The sequence below is a fragment of the Triturus cristatus genome, chromosome 1_2 (genome assembly GCF_964204655.1).
Source record: "Triturus cristatus chromosome 1_2, aTriCri1.1, whole genome shotgun sequence".
Taxonomy (NCBI): domain Eukaryota; kingdom Metazoa; phylum Chordata; class Amphibia; order Caudata; family Salamandridae; genus Triturus; species Triturus cristatus.
The window spans coordinates 1,026,625,708-1,026,644,694 of NC_140580.1; the positions used below are offsets into that span (position 1 = coordinate 1,026,625,708).

Below are 18,987 nucleotides of genomic sequence, written 5' to 3' on the forward strand. Positions count from 1 at the left end.
TAATCTAGAAACTGTATCTTCTGAGATATCCAATCACAAAATCCTAGCCTATACTGATGGAGAATTTTTTCTTCTTCAAACATTAGTATCTCAGTACCATACATTTAATAAGCATTTGCAATTCCGATGGGTTTGGCTTTAAAGGAATGTTGTATGGTAATGTGAAGCATTACTAATAGATAGCATGGGAATGGATATGTATTGGCATGAAATCAGAGAACTTTACAATAATGTGGGTGTAGTGTGCAAAGTTCAGGTGACAGTAGCACTGTCAAGCAAGACATAATAATCAATGTAGGTGATTGGCTGCCCTCCTTCCATCTGTGCTGCTGTCAGAGAAAAATATCATAAATTATGTAGATATCTAAAAAAAAATTTAGCATTACAATTTCATGTATGTAATGGGTAGCAACGGAGGAGGAAGCAATCAGAGAGGAGAAAACGCGGGGGCGGAGAAAGCACCCATTAGCAATGGAATGGACCCAACTACTCTTTCAGTTCACCCAAGCCTGGCCTCCCACAGGGACGCACTTGACGCCACTATTGCCGCCCACGCCCCCTCCCCCCTAAATCCTGTTTCGGAAGGTAATAGCTCCCATGGATTCTGATACTCTGACCACAACACCTAATGGCTTACATTTATCCTTTGCAGTAGCCAGGTGCGCCCCTAGCGCTGAGGCGAAGAGTAGGCTCACCATGGTGGATACAGCATGATCGCATGCGCTACGACGTCCCCGGTCCACCCCCAGCCTGTATCCCTGCGGCTTATACTAACACGGTCTATTACGGCGCACGTACCCTAGCACACACTTCGATGATGGTGGTTTCCCTTCCCTAGTTTCTTCCCTGTTATATATCTGTTTCAAAAGGAAAACATACCAAATAAAATGAGATCTAAGTCACCTTGTGTTGTTACCGCTGCCCCCCTGACGCGGCCGGCCCCTCATGGGGTTGTAGGAGGCTTGCTGTGTATTTTGCCCCCCCCGCATACCACCTAGCATTGTTACTTTGGCCCTGCCGACCCGAAGGGATGTAGGCAGTGGTTGAGCTGTATGACCAGCGATACCAATAAAGATCTTGTTTATTAAAAAAAATATACAATGTCATGTATGTGCCCCTGAAAGGTAAAACTCAGGCAGCGGAATAAATAAACAACATTTTGTTGGTGTGGAAGGCAAGCACTTTTTTTAGGGAGCACACAACATTTGCCCAATAAAACAGGTACTCCTGTCTCCCAACATGTGGGCAGAGCCTGAGTCCCTCTCCTGGTGATTGTCATATAATTGTCTGGTGACAGCTATGCTGTAATTCCAGACCATAAAAATGTTGGAACAGACAGCCAGTGTTCAAGTTATTGACTCAATAAGTCTAAAACTGAGATGTCCGTATCTTGCCAGAAGGTTATGGGCAAAATTATACACATAGACATTAAATTGCCTCCTAAATATATAAATATCTGTGTATAACTGATTTGTCAGATCTTCCACAGACTGTATCCTATAATTTATAGGACACTTAAAAAAAGTGTTGGGAGCAATTGTGATAGATAGGATAACAGTAATCTCACCATATGAAATGAAATAAGTGACTATATTACAAGGGTTCATATATCACTTCTGTTGTATATCACAGCAAACTATGAAAAAAAGGATTTTAAACCACATATTAAAATGCTTAAGGCGTTCCAATGGGTACATCAAATGAAATCTACAGTTTAAGGATACACTAAGAGGCATTAGCGAAGCCAATAGGTCTTTCTTTTCTAAACAAGTATTGCCAAAGCTAACGTCTGGTTTCAAACCAAAATGTAAGCTAGACCTTTCGTTTCTCTATGTAAATAATGAGACCGACAGCAGGAGATCGTTTAGCACGTCTTTATTCTGCTCACAGCTTTTTGTAACTGCCCTTTCCGGCCCTCCCTTCCGCTTCCTCCCTTGCCTGGCCCGGGCACGCAGCGCCGGGTCAGGCATGACGACATTACATCTCCCCCCTCTTTAAATGTTCAATGCCTACTTGTTCAGAGTTCTTCAATAAGCCAAGTGGGTCTCCTGATAGTCCTCTGTGGTCGGTGTGAGATGCGACCCTCTTGTGACTCTCTCGGACTCGCTGTGGTCTCAGGTTCTTCCCAGTTTTCAGCTTCTCATCTCGACTCATCTATGTCATATTCTGGTTCTCCCGCATGGGCGTACGCTGCGGGATTGCACCTCTTAAAGTGCGACGCGTTTTGTGTGGTTCTCTTGGTCTCGGATGCGGCTGTGTTCATGGTTCCTTTCCGCATTGTCACTTGTAGAGGTTGGCCACAGTACCGACTGTCTATCTTTGCTCTTTGCTCTTGCTTGACTAATACCCAGTCTCCTTCTTGGATGTCAGACACCTTGGCATGTCAACAATTGTCTGCGTATTCTTTCATTTTCGCCTTCATGGCTTTGTCAAAGCACACTTGTGTCTCATGATCCGAAGTCGGGGACCTGGGATGTATGACAGTGTCTATAGCCAGAATTCTGGTATGCAGAGATCTTCCGAGCATCAGAGTAGTTGGACACTTGTTAGTGGTGCTGTGTGGAGTGGTTCTGTACGCTCGGAGTACCTCATTGAGCGCCGGTTGAATGTCACGTTGGGTCAGTTCGGCTTGATGTATGGTTTTCTTAATGGTGGCCATGAATCTTTCGACCATCCCATTGGCTTGAGGCCACATGGGGGTGATCTTTCTGTGTCTGAAGTTCAGATGTCTTGCAAACTCTGTGAACTCATATCCATTGAATGGTGGGCCATTGTCCGTCTTCACTACTGTGGGGATTCCCCACGAAGCAAATGCTTTGTCAATGACAGGTATGACGGCGGTGGCTCTTGTGGATGAGACGTGTTGCGCAATGGGGAACCTGGAGTACTCATCCATGATGACAATAATGTATTTCCCGGACTTCAATGGACCAAAGAAGCCGATGGCCACTTGTTGCCATACCCCGTCTGGGAGGTCCGACATTTAAAGTGGGGCATGTGGTTCTTCTCGCCCTACTAGTTGGCATTGAGGTCAATCCAGAAGTGTGGTTTCTACCATTTGGTCAAGAGACGAGAATCAGACCCGCTCTCGTAATGCTTTCTTCGTTGCTACCACACCTCTGTGTCCTTCATACACTAGGTTTACGGTTCCTTGCCTCAGTTGTTGGGGAATAACAATTAGCCACTCTCTTAAGAGCAGTCCATTTGTGCTGATTGTGAGATCGTCTTTTACATGACGAAATGACGCAAATTCTTGCATGTTGACAGTCTGTCACTTGATGTCTCCTCAAGGTGTCTCCACGAGTTCGTGCGGATACGATGTATAATGTTCTGAAGTGTGACGTCCTTAGCAGTGACTTCTATGATGGGTTCTAGTAGGACTGCAGGTGGCCTTGCTTGATCAATGACAAAGTGATGGTATTCTTCTACCAGTGAGCATCGTGTCCGTGTGGATGTCTTGGGGTGTTGCGACATGTAGTCTGTTGGGTTCTCCGCCTTCCCCGGTTTGTGAACAGTGGTGTATGTATACTCTTGGAGGCGAATACCCCACCGTTCGATGCGTGGTGGCATCTTTGCTTGAGGATTTCCGAAGATCGATATTAGGGCCTGGTGGTCAGTGATTAGCGTGAAGTGCTTCCCATAGATGAATAGATGGAAATGCTCGCACGCCCACACAACTGCCAGACTCTCTTTTTCAGGCTGTGAGTAAGCTTTCTCTGTGTCGGTGAGGATGCGACTAGCGTACGCTACAATGTGTGGCTGTTCTCCTTCATCATCATATTGAGCTAGAATAGCTCCTAGTCCTACAGGACTTGCATCAACTGTGATTTCTGTCTTCTTGCGGGTGTTGAAGTAAGCGAGGCTAATGGCAGAAATCACTGCTGTTTTGATTTGGCTGAATGCTTGCTCACACTTGGTGGACCAGTGAAAGGTTTGTCCTTGATTTGTGAGCTCCCACAGGGGGAAACTGATGGTGGCGTAGTCTTTGATATAACGGGCACAGTAGCTAGCAATACCCAGGAAAGATTGGATATCACTGACATCTCGGGGGCATGGCGTGTCAGATAGTGCTGATACTTTTTCGGGATCCGGACACATTCCGTCACTGGAAAAAATATGACCGCAGAACTTTAGTGTGGACTTGTGAAATTCGCACTTGCATGAGGCTGGTGTTTAGAAGAGCATGACACACGCGATCAAGGGCCTTGTCGTGTTCCTTGCGAGTCTCACTGAATACCAAAATGTCATCACTGTAGTTGAATGAGTTTGAGATGTAGCTGATGTGGGGTCCCCAAAGGCTTTCCCGCTCAATGGCTATGTTCGGAGCTCGTATGTCCACACAGAGACGCACTTTGTTCTCTGCTCCCCGTTTGGGTACTACCACCACTGGTGATACCCACAGGGTGGGTCCCGTTGACCTTTCTATGATGTCTGCTCTCAGTAGATCTTGTAGCTCTTCATCCACCGCTTGTTTTAGGTGAAAAGGTACTTTCCGGTGATGTTGAGCCACAGTTGACACTTGTTCATTTATGTGTAGTCGGACTTTGAAATTAGTTAGTTTTCCTTGTCCAGAGAACAGCTTTGGGAACTTGCTGATGATATCAGGCATATCATCCACTTTGTATAGGATTTCCACTAGCTTCAAGCGCTCCGCTGTGGGTAGGCTGAGAAGACAGTCAGCCGCTTCAGCGTCTTCTATGACGTGCATTTGGGCATGAACTGTCCTGTCTTCGTATATCAGAGATGTGCGAAATTGTCCTAGGCACGGCAGGGGTTCCTTGAACATCCAGGTGTAGACATGTACAGCGGCCGGCTGTAGTTTGGTCTTCGGAATCATCTTCTTGTACTCAGTTGTGTATATGTAATTGAGTGACGCTCCAGTATCTAAAACGATTTTCGCAGGGTGGTTTCCCATTTGAATATGCAGCCTGGGGTACTTCTTTAATCGGTCAGGGTCTGCTACCATGCACACAGACTCATCGCTGTCTTGAGATATGGGAGTGAGGGCTGACGATTCTCTTGATGATGATCGTCGAGACAAATAGGAGAGGTGTGACCGGCTACTGATCCTCGAGGAGCTGGTCGATCGGTCCCTTCTCTCTTGTACTGTTCTTGCGTGATGAAGAGGTCCCGGGTTACATCTGGTTGGTGCGAACTCCTTGCAATAGGTCTGGCACACGGTTTCAAAGTGGTTATCTTTCCCACAGCGGTGGCACTGTTGTCCCATGGGTGGGCATGGGCAGGTGTGTGTGTAGTCTTGGCTACAACAATAGCACTGCAATGGTTGTTTCCAGGTGTCGCTGTTCCTGCTTCAAGGATTGCCTGGAATCCGACTGGTGCCGTGTGTCTGCCTGAGAGTGCAGTCGAAAAGCTTGCTCACGTTTCTGTGTCTTGCCTGCTTCCATTTTCTTTGCATGCTCTTCAGCTTTGTCATTTATGCACGTGAGCTCTGCGATGTTGTCCAGGGAGTGGTGTTTTTTCAACAGGCTCCGGCGCAGGGATTCAGATTGGCATCCTTCTATGATCCGTAGGCGAACTGCATCTTCAGTAGGGAAGTTATCAAATTCACTGTATCAGGCTAGGCGCTTAAGGCACGTAATGAAATCGCCCATCGCTTCATCCTTTTCTTGGGATGCTAGATTGAAAGTGTAACGTTCGTAGTCTAGGTTTCGCTTGGGGAAGAATTTTCTGTTGAGTGCCTTCCTTACGACTGCATAGGCAGCAGACATGGCTGGTGGTAGTTCCTTGATGATTTGTCCAACGTCTTTGCCCACTAGATTACGCAGAGCAATAAGTTGTTGGTTGGGGTCAAGTACCCGCGAACCTTTCATGAAGTCCTCGAAGTCTTCCAGCCAGCTTTGCCATAAAGGGCCCATGCTATTTCCAGATGTCAGCAGCAGGGTTTCTGGGGGTTGCAGGAACGATACCCCCGGCAGCGCTGGGCCTGGCTGTGCGGTTGGCGCGGGACCTGGTTGCCCATTCTGGGAGGAATCCGGGGAAGTGGGCATGACGTGTAGGCGATTTTGTTTGCTCTTCTCCGCTCTGCAGCGTGTTCGTACGTCACTTGGTAGTGTAAGGGTGTGGCGTGCAGCAGTGGCACTCACGAGTAGCGTTGCATTCCTCCCCTGTAGCAGACATAGTGGAGTTTTCTGCTTCACCTGACTTTAAGATGGCCGCCGGAATGGTGGCAGGGTCTTCCCAATGTTGACTGTCTGACTTCAAGATGGCCGCCGATTAGAAATAGGCGCGTTTGTGTCTCAAACACGTGGTGAGAGGACTTACACTAACTCTGAGGTTCTGGGGTTTGGCACCATTTGAAGAGGCTGGCAGTGCAGGCGGCAGCAGCGTATGGCAGGTATTTAAACAGCTGACAGTGCAAGTCGCCGCAGAGTATGGCCGGTAGTTGATTCTGCACAGCTGGCGTTTGCATCAACGATAGATGCACTCAGTCTCACCGTAGTTGATGCAGCACTGCGCAGGCGGGGGGGGGAGTCCTTAGCATCCCACCCTCATCGCCAGTTTCGTGTCTCTATGTAAATAATGAGACAGACAGCAGGAGATCCTTTAGCATGTCTTTATTCTGCTCACTGCTTTTTGTAACTGCCCTTTCCGGCCCCTCCCTTCTGCTTCCTCCCTTGCCTGGCCCAGGTGCGCAGCGCCAGGTCAGGCATGTTGACATTACAAGACCTAACTGTTTTTGCAGTGTTTGTTGTTATTGCATGATCAGTCCAACTAAGTACCGTTATGTACTCTGCACCTGCCAAACACAGAAGATTTAAATAAATATAGGAACACACACAAAAACCCTCAGGCAAATGTGACATTCGACTTCTCCTGCCCTCGGAGGTTTGAAAAGCTGCAATCGTCCCTTACCTCAAGCAGGCTGCAATGCCTCACATTTGAATTGTCAGAAAAAAAAATCTATGTTTGTATGAGAACAAAGTAGTGGGTAATACAATGTCCCCTCCCCCCTGCAGTTTAATGAGTTTATTGATTACTACAACAGCTTTTGGGATGGACATTGAACCCTATGTTACTACTCTTCTTTAATTACAGTGAGTGTGCTACTGGGATGTTTACACTCGTTTTCACACTGATCTCATTGTTTTATTTGCATGTTTCTTACACTGATAAACTTACACTGACACTTCACTGAAACCCTTTGCTCTCCTCTGAGGTACCTTTTGCACTTCACTGAAACGTTTTGCTCTCCACCGAGGTACCTATTTGCAAACACTCTTGTCACTGCTGTGCATATGCCAGTGTCCAGTACATTAGACAATTTAAAATTTTCAAAGCAGGTGCCTCTCTATGTGCAGACGATAGTCCTCCTCAGAAATGTCACTCATCCACTCCCGGCTCCACTCTAGCCCGAGTCTGTTACTGGTGTGACACGTGTGCCTAGGCAGTGGTTTGTGCCACCTGCCTTCACTTGTGTTATGCACAAAGGGACACTCAGTCGCAGCCACAGAACTCCAAGCCTGAAAGAATCAGAAAGGTGCTGAAGAGATATGAGTTGCTGCCTGCCTAGCTGTTGAAGCACCCAGTGGATCATCAGAGATGCTGTTGCCCACTGTGATAGGTGCATGCTTGCAGGGGGGGCGGATTAAGGATATCTGTAGAAGAGTGAGTAGGGAGGTTCTCCCCTTTCTTGGAGTTACCTGGAACAGCGATTCAATGATCACAGAGGGCGTGGAAAGAGAAATCACTGTAAACATGACATGACCCTGCCCTGCACCATAGCCTGAAAAAGGGAAATATTACAATTATAGAAAATTTAAAAGCAGACGCTGAGACACTAATTACTAAATGATCATGAGCAGAGAGACTTGATCATTAAGTGATCAATTTCCTAGCAGAACCTGCTCTTCCCATGCGAGCCGGGCCTGTGCAGCCAACCTGGTCTGGTGCTGGCCAAGAATCAAGCATGAGATCAGGGAGCCTGCACTGATGACTTAGGACAGAGAGCAAAAACGATGGGAGAGCAGAGTAGCAAGGAGGGATGAGGAGCACAGGGAGCAAGTGAGGATAGAAATAAGAAAAGTGAGTATGAGAGGGACAGGGAGCAAGGGAGGTAGTAGGGCTTTTTTAATTTTCAGAATACTGAGCCCAAAATATTGTGCTACAAAACTGTCATAGCCAGAATACTGACAACTACAATGTCTTGAAAGTAGGTATTCATGGGAAAGTATATATTTACAATTTTTAATTAATCATCTATTTATTTATAGATGTAAATTGTGTTATTTTGCATCAGAAGCTGGTCAGATCTCATAAATTTTACAAATCGTTTTAAATCCCTAGCTAGCCTTATGCCTGATGAAATACTGCATTGTTTAAATGAGTCACTGTCTGATATTTTAGATGTAAACATTCCAATTACTAAGCAGATGGGGAAAGTCAAGATTCAGAAACCTTGGTACACTCAGAGATTACGGATAATAAAATAGCAAACAAGGCAATTAGAGTGTAAATGGCGGAAAAACCATGAGCCGGCCCGTATAACCGAATACACTCTTTAACAAAATATTAGCAGGAGCAGATTAAAGCTGTAAAATGGCATATTAATCAAAGCGGATATTAAAAAGCCCAAATATGTTGCAGGGTTGTAAACGAATTGCAAAGCCCTATAAATGTCAATGGCACAATTAGATAATCTCCTGAATATTGTGACAATTTGGCAGCATTAAAAAAAAGACATCTGTAACATTTGATCTGACACCGAGATAGAAAACATATCTCAACATACTTAAACACATGTTGAGGCAAACATGTGGCTTTGGTAATTTTTAGCTTATTTCAAACCAGCAATTGCTTTCCATAATAGAAACGCTGCGGGCCGCAAATTCCATTGATGACACTGGTACAGCAAGTTGAATGAAATTGCTGTGAATAGCTAATCCAAATATATTTCTCATCTTTTAAAAAATTATTTTTGGTTAGGAAACTCCTATAGTCAAGACTATCCTGAAAAAAACTCAATTAGATTCTGATATATCCAGCAGCTATCTTCCAATTTAATTGCTTTCATTTCTTGGCAAAAATCTTGCAAAAATTGATAACATCCAACTGCTAGAATCTGTGAAAGTTAACAGCATTTTGAGTACTTTCCCAGCTAATTTTAGGTCAGGGAGGAGCAAAGACCTTGTGCTTTCAGTTGTTACAATCTCTATCTTATTGTAGACAAAGCAGAAGTAAGAGCTTTAATATTATTGGACATGTGAAACCAATGGTTTACTGGTTGAAGGGGCTGAAACCCTACTCAAGCAACAACCACAATCCTTGTCAAGGTGAGGCACAAGCAACCCCCAAATTAACCTGTGCTCAACCTTCAGGCAGCTTGGCACAGAGCAGTTAACTTAGAGGCAATGTGTAAAGAATTTACACAGCAATGAAACCAGAAATAAAGTGAAAACACAAACACATGAAAAAATAGAGCTAAATTTAATAAATAAATCAAGACCAACATGACAATAATACAATCAGTAGAACTTGTGGCTATCTGGTCATGCGAGACTGTGACAAAGTACAAGTTCAAGCCGACTACGATGGAGTGTCAGTCGGATATAAGGACCAGGTCAATCTCGCTGAAAAGTTACTTTCTCAGCCTAGCACAAAGAGTGGTGTTCGCATTGGAGGGGGCCAGGAGAAGCGTCACAGATAGTCATCAATATAGCGCAAAGAGCAGGCCTGGTGTCGTCACCGTAGCGCGAAGATCCGGTTGTTGTCGCAAGCGGCCTAACTGGAGCTTCGTGGAAGTGCTCCCTTTGAACGGTCAATGCTTTAGCACGAAGAGTCGGGTTGACAGAACTTGGTGTTGGCAGGCTAAACGAGCAACTAGGCTTTGGCGTCAATGGGCCTGTTCACGGTTGCAAGAGCTCAAAACTACATTTCAGCCTCTCTGTGGGTGCATTAAGAGTCCAGGACCTGAGAGGCACCACTTGAGGGTCTGGGGCTTGCTCCAGCTGGTTCTGGGTGCTGGTTCCGGTGGTTGTGAGTCAGTTATGTCCCTGTGGCTCTAAACAGGAGGCCAGCAGAGTAGCCCTTGGAGTCACTCTGGGAGTCCTGGGTTCAGATGCAGGTCAAATCCCTCAGACTCAGGCAGGGTGGCAGCATGGCAGTGGGGCAGCAATTTAGCAAGGCTGAAGTCTAGCAAGGCAGCAGTCCAGCAGAGTGCCAGTCCTTTCAGCAGCACAGAAGTCCTCCTTTCTTGCACCGTCTCCACAGGTACTGGAGTGTGCTGAGGAATTGGTGTCTGAGGTCAAATATTTATACCCGGTTTCCCTTTGAAGTGCACATGTTTCTTGCCTCCCCTGCCCAGGCCCCAGACTAACTACAGGGGTTATGGAGGCAGAGCACAGCTTATTCAGGTGTAAGAGGGGATGTGCCTAACTCCACACTCCCATCCTGCCTGTGATGCCCATGACGGCACACCTAAGCTCTCTGTGTGGCTGTCTATAAGGAATACACAAATCCTAACTGTCAACTACACTCAGCCACGTGACCCAGTGACAGGATGCAGGCACTAAATGGCAAAGGCAGGAACAAGTAAAATTTCTAAAAGTAAACAGAACAGATGATGGTCGGAATGGTGAACAAATCAAACATTCACCACCATTCACAGATCAGGGTTTAATCCATTGTTTTTTGCTCACCAAACCTCCCCAGTTTGGATGCAGCCATATACAAATCAGTCTCGACCCTGCTCCCCATAGGAACAGTCCAGGCAGAACTGCCAGGCCAGGTCACCCCTGGACTGTAAAGAAGCATTCTAGGACCGGTTTCGGGGTATCACCACTCATCAGTCAGGATAGCTTGAATCCAGTGGCATAGTGAACACCGGTCCCATGTCTGGACATACCCTTCTCCCTTAGGGCAATAAAAGCAAAAAGAACAGATGATGGATGAAATAATGAGCAAATCAAACATTTACCCCCAGTCATTGATCTGGACTTAATCCATTGTTTTCTTTCTCAGCACGCCTCCCCAGTTTGGACCCAGCCATATGCAAATCAGTCTCAACCGTGCTCCCCATGAGAACAGTCCAGCCCGAACTGCCAAGCCAGGACCTCCCTGGGCCAGACACAAGCATTCTGGGACCTATTTCGGGGTATCAGCCCTCATCAGCCAGGATAGCTTGAATAACGTGGCACAGTGAGCAGGGACCCACATCTGGACATACCCTTCCCACTTTTCCCACAATTGAGTATAAGCCAATTCTAGTTAAGGAGAGAGCACAAAACACTTTAGAACTGGTAAAGTGTGCATAACCCTAAAAGTTAACAAAAATCTGTTCAGAACCAAGAAGTGTGAAGATAAAAGGTTTGGGACTACCTTGCAGAAAGGGCCAAGTCTAACAGGACCTTTCCACAGCCTTCAACACTATAGACCATGCGATCATCGTGTCAAGGCTAGCTGACATTAGAATTACTGTCAAAACTGTAGAATGGCTGCCCTCATTTTTGTCAGATTAAAAATAAATCACTGCAATCCTCTTTATTGAGTGAAGGCAAGGATTCGCCTCTGTGGTGTATTTAAGGCTTCTATTTGACGACCATTTCTCTTTAATATCTAAATGCTTTCCCTTAAAAAGTTATTGGATGATTCTGGAAGCCACCTTTTACATGTATAGTGATGACACCCAATAGACTGTCCAGTTATTGAACCTTAGCAATTCTTCGGATGGTATTTCTCCGATTGACCAAGGTACTCCAGTCAATTCACTGTGGATTATTCACTGGTGACTGCCAGCAAACTATATGAAATTAAACCCTGATAAAACTACTCAAATCATTATATCAGCTCCTTTGCTATGGCCTGAAAGTATAGCAAGCTGTCAGTCTGAAATGCAGGTCTCATGATTGACAAAAAACTTCAGGACTCGGGTAAATGAAGTTTCAAAACTTGCTTCTGGCATCTTAATGTGGCAAAATCTAAATTACCATCCAACATTCCAGTACATCATGTAAAATAATAAATGCATGGATACAGTCAAGGCTTGATGAGAATGAAATTTATGTGGCTGCACGATACCCATTTGCATCAATTTCAGCTGGTCCTAAATGCAGCTGCTAAGGTAACCAGTAATACTGTGTAAAGATCACACACATCTACAGTTCACTTCATTGGCTGCCTGTGAAAAGAACGCTTGTATTTAAGGCCATGATCAAGATTCACAGGGGAATTTTTCAACCCACTTCATGTTTTGTAGTGAGTACATTTTGTTTTTCTGACCCTACATGAGTGCTGCATTAGTTCATGCTCATTCGTTTTGTCTTATTGTTCCCACATCATGTTTTTGTCAATTTTGTGACAGAGCCTTTTCTATCAAAGCAGCAAAATCGTGGAACTCACTTCCATTTGCTCTTCGCTCTAACTCAAATTTATCTCTGTTTAGAAAAAGCTATAAAAACATATCTAATCAATGTTCTTTTCATTTCAGATGTATCCATTAGCTAGGTTTTAAGTTCCAACATGCTTTGGTGAATGTGTGCTGTACAAATAAACTTACTGACACACAAGGAGCTGGTCTCCACTGTTACTTTTAAAGGTTTGAAAAATGGAGTATTTGTCAGCTGCACCTATTGACAATCCCATGAAAATCTTTGGGAGGTTATTTCTTTGTGAGCTTTAAAGAAAGCATGGGAATGGGACTTGTAGCACTCAATACTGATTTGTCTAATGTATCAAAAACAAATGGTAACCGCTCAGTTGATCCAAAGATATACATCAAAAAATGTTTATAAAAAAAGAAAGGTTGCCACTGTAACTTTTCAGATTAGGACTGTGAGATAATGATGGTGTAGAGCTTCTAATGGCTTTGGCAGTGGTTTAGTACAAATGCAAAAGAGTGAAGCCACTTTGGAGTGGTCTTCGAGAGATTCTCCTTTGGGTATATCAACCAACTACCTCCTAAAACTGTTTATCACAAGTTATTACGATCAAACGGACACACATAAAAAAAAACATTCATGAGTACAAAGAGGCTCATTTTGAGAATTTGGAAAAGCAGAAATGTATCTAATGTGGATGAATGATTATTAACTTGTGTTCCCAATAATCAATTGAGAAACATTTACGGAAAACGGAGTATACATACAAAATGGTTCTTAGACTATATATCTGTGATTGGCTGCAAAGTTTGCATTGCTTGTTTTGATTTGCTGTTAGCCAGCCAACCATCTCACTTTTTCCCATCTGTATTTAATGTTGCCCTTACCTACAACTATCTTCTTCCCATCCTCTTTCTTCAGAATCCGATGATAACCAAATGTAAAATGATGGACATGAACTATGCAATAACCTATGGGATTGTTTATCAATCTTCCATACTTTAGGGTAGCTTTATACTTTTTATTTAGTTTGATTTAAACCGCTCAAGGTAGTAGAAAAAACATTCATGCAACATAATAAAATTATAGCACGAAGTTACCATAAATATTTAATTAGGAACAGCGAAAGCAGCCACTAATAGAGCTGCGATTAAGAATTCTTTAAATTCTATTGTGTTCAGTTATTGAAGGTGGTGTGGAAATAAAATGCAGTACAACATAGGTATTATTTATGTAGCTTCTTATTCAAGTTTCTCAACAAAAAAAGGAATCTTGTTTTTTTCAAATGTGGACAAACAAAAACAACAGAACAGCCGACATACATACTTCAATGAACATACCTTCCCTATATTGGGCATATGATTGATGTGGGTTTTTTTTTCCTGCATGTTATTACATTGCGATTTTTTCAAAACACTTTATTTATCAATTTGTGCTTTTCATTAAACCGTTTTAAATTGAAAGGCAAAAAACAGAAGTGGGACTCGCAGGAGCAAATTTAGTGGAAAAGAGAGGAGGGGTTCTGGGAGGGGCCTTGGAATGCAGCTGCAGGCACTGCCTGCTGGTTGTTTCCTTTCTTATAAGCACAGGATGGTGTGGAGTCGCACTAAAGATAGTTGCAGTGTTTCTTATCTCGCCGCAGGCCTAGCTGTTTACATGAGCCTCAATGCTTTGATGTGGGCATCTCCCCAGGCGGCTGTCATCCGCCTCACTATGTGTCATGTTTAGTTTCCCACAGTGATTGCTGCGGCGAGCAGCAAACAATGCTCTTGTCTTCTCGCTGCTTCTGATCTGCCCCTGAGGGATTTCCTTTGTGATCTTCACCACCACCTATCTATCCCACCTGGCTTCATTTCCACGGGGTTTGCAACACTTTAAGTTCGCCTTTTGGTGGGTGATGAGAGTAAAGCAAGGAGGTGAGAGCAGTGGACTGACTCTTAAGGACACCTCTTTGGGATGCGCATGTGTAGTGGAACAGAACTATCTGTGCTTGGGAACTCCAGCCTGGGAGTTCGTGGTCCCTCTTTGATGCTCAGCTCCCCATCCCAAAGTCCTTGTGAGCTGGAGAAGGTCAGGAAAGGAGGGCTTCATCCAAAACTTCTTGTGAGTGGTGTAAGTGTTGGGAAATTGTTGGCAGTGAGGAACTGCTTGTGTGGGAGCTGGTGCTGTTCTTTTGAGTGGTTGCCCCTGTGTAGGCAGACGCAAGGAGGCCCATGCAGGTTGGCATTGTTGTGACAGGTGTTCTTTTTTGCTTGCTGCGGAGACATCCTATGCTTTTTCAAGAGTCCAGTGTCCATTAAATGCCAGAATGACTGAGGCAAAATCTCTCACTATAAGTAACTTTGCACCTCTTACTGCCTGTGCATTTACAATAGGCCAGCTGTGTTTGTATCCTTATGGAGTGCGCTGCTGTGGGTTGAAAGGTGGATGGGGATGAACAGGCCAGAGGCGTTGTCCCCCCACGTTTTATATGCCCTGGACTGGACTGGGAACAGAAACCGGCCCTGGCAAACTGCTCAGCTGCCCCCCCCCCCTCCCTGGGGCGAGGGGGAGTGCAGCCGGGCACTTTGCGAGGGCCAGTTTCGGCCGATTTTGTTACAGGGGGCTGATATTGCCGACCCCCGGTAACAAAAACGGCCCCCCAGGGGTCCAAAACCGGCCCCCATCCTTGCGGCCTACCGGGGAAATGCCCGGTGCCCGCTATGGCCAGTCCGGCCCTGTATATGCCCTATAAACAACTGGGAGGATTTACCAAGATGAGACCATGTACTTGACTTTGCTCCAGTCTTAGTACTATTCAGAGACATTGGTCTTTCTTAGACAACTCGGCCTCGGAGGGATGGAAGACTCTTAACAGTGAGGGAAGAGGGTTGTAGTACCTCACGGTTAGTGTGACTTACAAACCTGTGTAGTAGAATAATTAATTTCTGCAGTATTGAGTTTTGCAGGGATATCAAAAATACTTTCTTCTCCTAAAAAATAAGCACTGGGCTGGACATGATATTATTGTGTCTTTTGTGTGACTGTTGAGTTGTGAACACGTGCCACCCACACTCCCTCAATGGGAAGCCTGTGGCTGTCTGACCTTGTTTTCTTGAGAGGCAAATGCAGAAGGGGTTGCACTTGCTATAGTTAGCAGAGTCATATTAGGATGGCCCTCAGGAAACCAGTGGCAAACGACCTCAACCATCAAGGTTGGGGCCTAGTCGCACCTGTCTGCCCGGTGACCCCCCGAACAAGGTCTGACAAGGGTGATGATCATTTTTCCATTTCCCTTACCTTTCTTCTCCCTCCCTCTTTTATGAACGGATGAATGAACAGCGTCACCATCTGTAATTTGGTATAGGTGATTGCAATTCTATGTCATTTTTTACTTCTGGGGTAAAAAAAAAATCTCTTTGCTATATTTGGATGGAATTACGATTTCTATTTTTCAAAGAAATATGAAATACTGCTAATCATTTAGGGCAGGTTGGTGAAATTATGCTTCTATTTGGTGTATGAGGAAGTAATTCTCTTTTCCCTTGATATAGTCTTTTGACATCGTTCTGTTTATTCTTGGTTCTGTAGGTGGTATTACATTTTCCTCTTGGTGTATACCTCTTTGTGTATATGAATGGAGTTCTATCCTCTTCTGGTGTTTAAGGGTGGAGTGTCCTTGTACGAGGATGCAGTTCCATGTGCCCTTAGTGCTTAGATGCTTTAAGGCAAGCAATTGTGCCGTTCCTTAGGCACTAGGCACTACATTGAGGCGTTACGTATTTTAATGTCTGACTCCCGCCCTCTGTATGCTTGCGCCCTATCAAAATTTCTATCTTGGGCATGGCGCATTAGAAGCAAAAGGCTTAAAGAAATTGTTTAATCCGTTCTTAACATCTATTTATGATATGTCTTATTCTTATTGTAATATTTGGATTTTAACCTAAATGAATTTAAACTCTTTTTTAATTGTAAAGCTTTTATGATATGTTTTTATCGAAATAAAGCCTTTGACTGACTGACTGGCTTTAAGGCATGTGCAAAGTGAGCAATTTCCCAGGGCCCCCACCTTCCAAGGGCCCCCTGGGAAAGTGAACATTCTGACCTCTGTTTCTATTCTATTCTCTAGTTAAACTCTCTCCCTCTCTGGCTACCTCTTCCTCCGACTCTGTCTTTCTACACAATTTCATCTGAAGGATTTTTGGGTTACTGTGCAAGATATATTTAATCTATTCTTGCATGACCTTGTTAATGATTAACATATAAGTTAGTATTGTGTGGCATCATGTGGGCTTAACTTAGGAGGAAATTTGTGATAAAAATCAAATGTGTTCCGTACAGAGACCCCCAAAATATGTCTAGCCCAGGGGCCATCAAAATACTTAAAATGACACTGGGCCTTATTGAGATCTTGGCAGATCTGGTCCAGCTGTAATTTTTCAGCGGTTTCACCGCCCGCCTATTTGGCCGTTCACCAGCTCTATTTAGATGTTAGCGGGTCCATGGATGAAAGACCGCCCAAGTGCCTCCTACTCCGCCAGGAATTTTCACCTGCATTGATGCCGTTATAGGCAGAAGTGGGTGGGAGTCCAGCCAAGATTACCACCAGGCCAATCACAATGTGCCTTTCCATCAAGGAAACTGTGGCAGGGATACCTCCTACTTTGAGTTGGTGGAACTGAAGGAAATGAGGTACAAACATACCTTTTTTCTGTTTCCCGCTTCCGTCTTGAACCCCATTGTCCAGGTCCTCCCTTTGCTGCTACTACGTGACCACAACGCTAATCAACTTCTTTGTCGCCGGGGGCTAAGGTAAGCTTAGGTGTGCATTCAATAGTGTCTGTGTGTGTGTTGTTTGTGTGCTGTGCAATATGTAAGAAAAGGAACATAACTCATTACCTACATATATTTTAGAAGCAAGAACAACATATATGTGCATTGACACATAAATCAGTAGTACTTACCAGTCTCCACTCCGCCAAGGACTCACTCCGTCAGAAAACTACCGCTAGGACAACACTAGCACAACGGGGACATCTAAATAGGGTCAGCATAAACCCATCGACCTGACGGAATACTGTTAGCCAGCAAAGGAGTCTGCTGCCTCGACGACGGTGCAACAATTATGCGATGGGAAATAGTCTGTTGATGCGGACAGCGGCTCAGCCAGCACACATCTAAATACGGCCACCAGGATACCGTCATCCTGGCGGAGTACTTGAATACTCCACCAAGGAGGGACGACGGGAGTCCTGCCAACATCTAAATCAGGCCCTCTGTCTTAGAGCTTGTCGAGATATTCATCCTCGTCTAAGCAGCTGTAGTTTTATCTGGCTATGTCGCTATTGTAGATTCTCTTTGGTATATGTGGACTGTGAGACAAAGTAAAAAGAAGGCTTCTTTACAACTTATACAGCAGAGACCTCTTTAGCTATAAGCAATGACTTGATCTAGCACAACGGGACAAGAAAAAACATGCTCTTACCGTCAGCAATGAAGTGTTCTGGAACATGTAGCGTCACCTTCACTGTCAGCGGGCAGGGGAGCTGAGTGCTACACACCACGGCCAGGATGCAGGAGCTTGCTGCAATCAGGGTAAGTGCTGTTTTATTCACAGGGCTTCGCAGGGTACCTGGAGAAAGAACAACACAAGGGTTTATTTTGTAGAAAATGATATGGGCATGAAGCATAAAAAAGCACTGAAGGGATGGTCCAAATTCAGAGTTAACAAGTATAATGATGCCTGTCCTTTCAGTGTTGCATGTCCACCCAGTGAGATAATGATGTGCCTTGGCTTTCAGCGACATTGCCTGCAGTCCTCTTGTAATGATATAGGATAACAAAGAGTCTGGGGCTTTAACAATATGCCCGGTACTTGTATTGTCAATGATGTAATGTCCTGCACAGACTAGAGGATATATTATCTCTTAAGCTTAAGTAGTTTTCCCTCCTGTCTGTGTCTCCATTGGCATAACCTGCCTGTGCTTGTGGAGACATACCACCTGTCTTAGGCTATACAGTATTCCACATGTGTCTTCAGTTGTGTATCTAATGAATGTTCCTTTAGCAATCTACTGCACTGCCTGTGCCTTAAGTGACATGACCTTATGTCTGTTGCTTCCATGGTAACATTTCTACCTAAGCCTCAAACGTTATACACTTTCCTTTCCCGCCTCACACGTTGTACAATGATATTTCCACTAGACAGTGTCTCCAGCAACAAAACATCTTTCCTCTGTCTTTAAAGTTATCATCTTGAGCCACTGTGTTCTGAATGCCCATCTGTTGGTCAAATCCATGCTAGAGCTTTCCGCTTTTGTACATTCAGAACATTGGCAGCCCCTGTGCTTGTCAAAGATGTACTTCTGCATGTTCCTGATAAAAACTCAGTCTGCATGTTCTGGACATTTTGGGTTTTACTCGTAGTGGCCATAAATGGCCACATAGCTGTTACCTGAAACACTGGTCGTTCCTGAGAGCAACATCGCAAATCCTGTGTGTGATAATTCGACCTATTTTAGGTCAACTTTGGTTGCTTTGCCTTGGGTTGGTACAACCTTTTTAGGTTGAGCCTGGGCAGCGCCTGCGCTGCTCTGCGATGCATGCTTTATTCAGGTATGGAATTGAAGCTCCGCCCACTCTCCGCCCATATTTTTCATTGCTTGCATCATTGTCC

General features: G+C 44.7%; 1 protein-coding gene across 2 annotated transcripts in view; it reads right to left on the reverse strand.

The window, feature by feature from the left end:
• ASTN2 (astrotactin 2) overlaps positions 1-18,987 on the reverse strand; it is a 2,498,474-nt gene that overhangs the window by 1,454,766 nt on the left and 1,024,721 nt on the right. For both annotated transcript variants that reach the window (XM_085612137.1, XM_085612129.1), the window contains one exon: positions 17,797-17,943. In XM_085612137.1, coding sequence (XP_085468263.1) covers positions 17,797-17,943 — 147 coding nt within the window. The remainder of the gene's footprint in view (positions 1-17,796; positions 17,944-18,987) is intronic.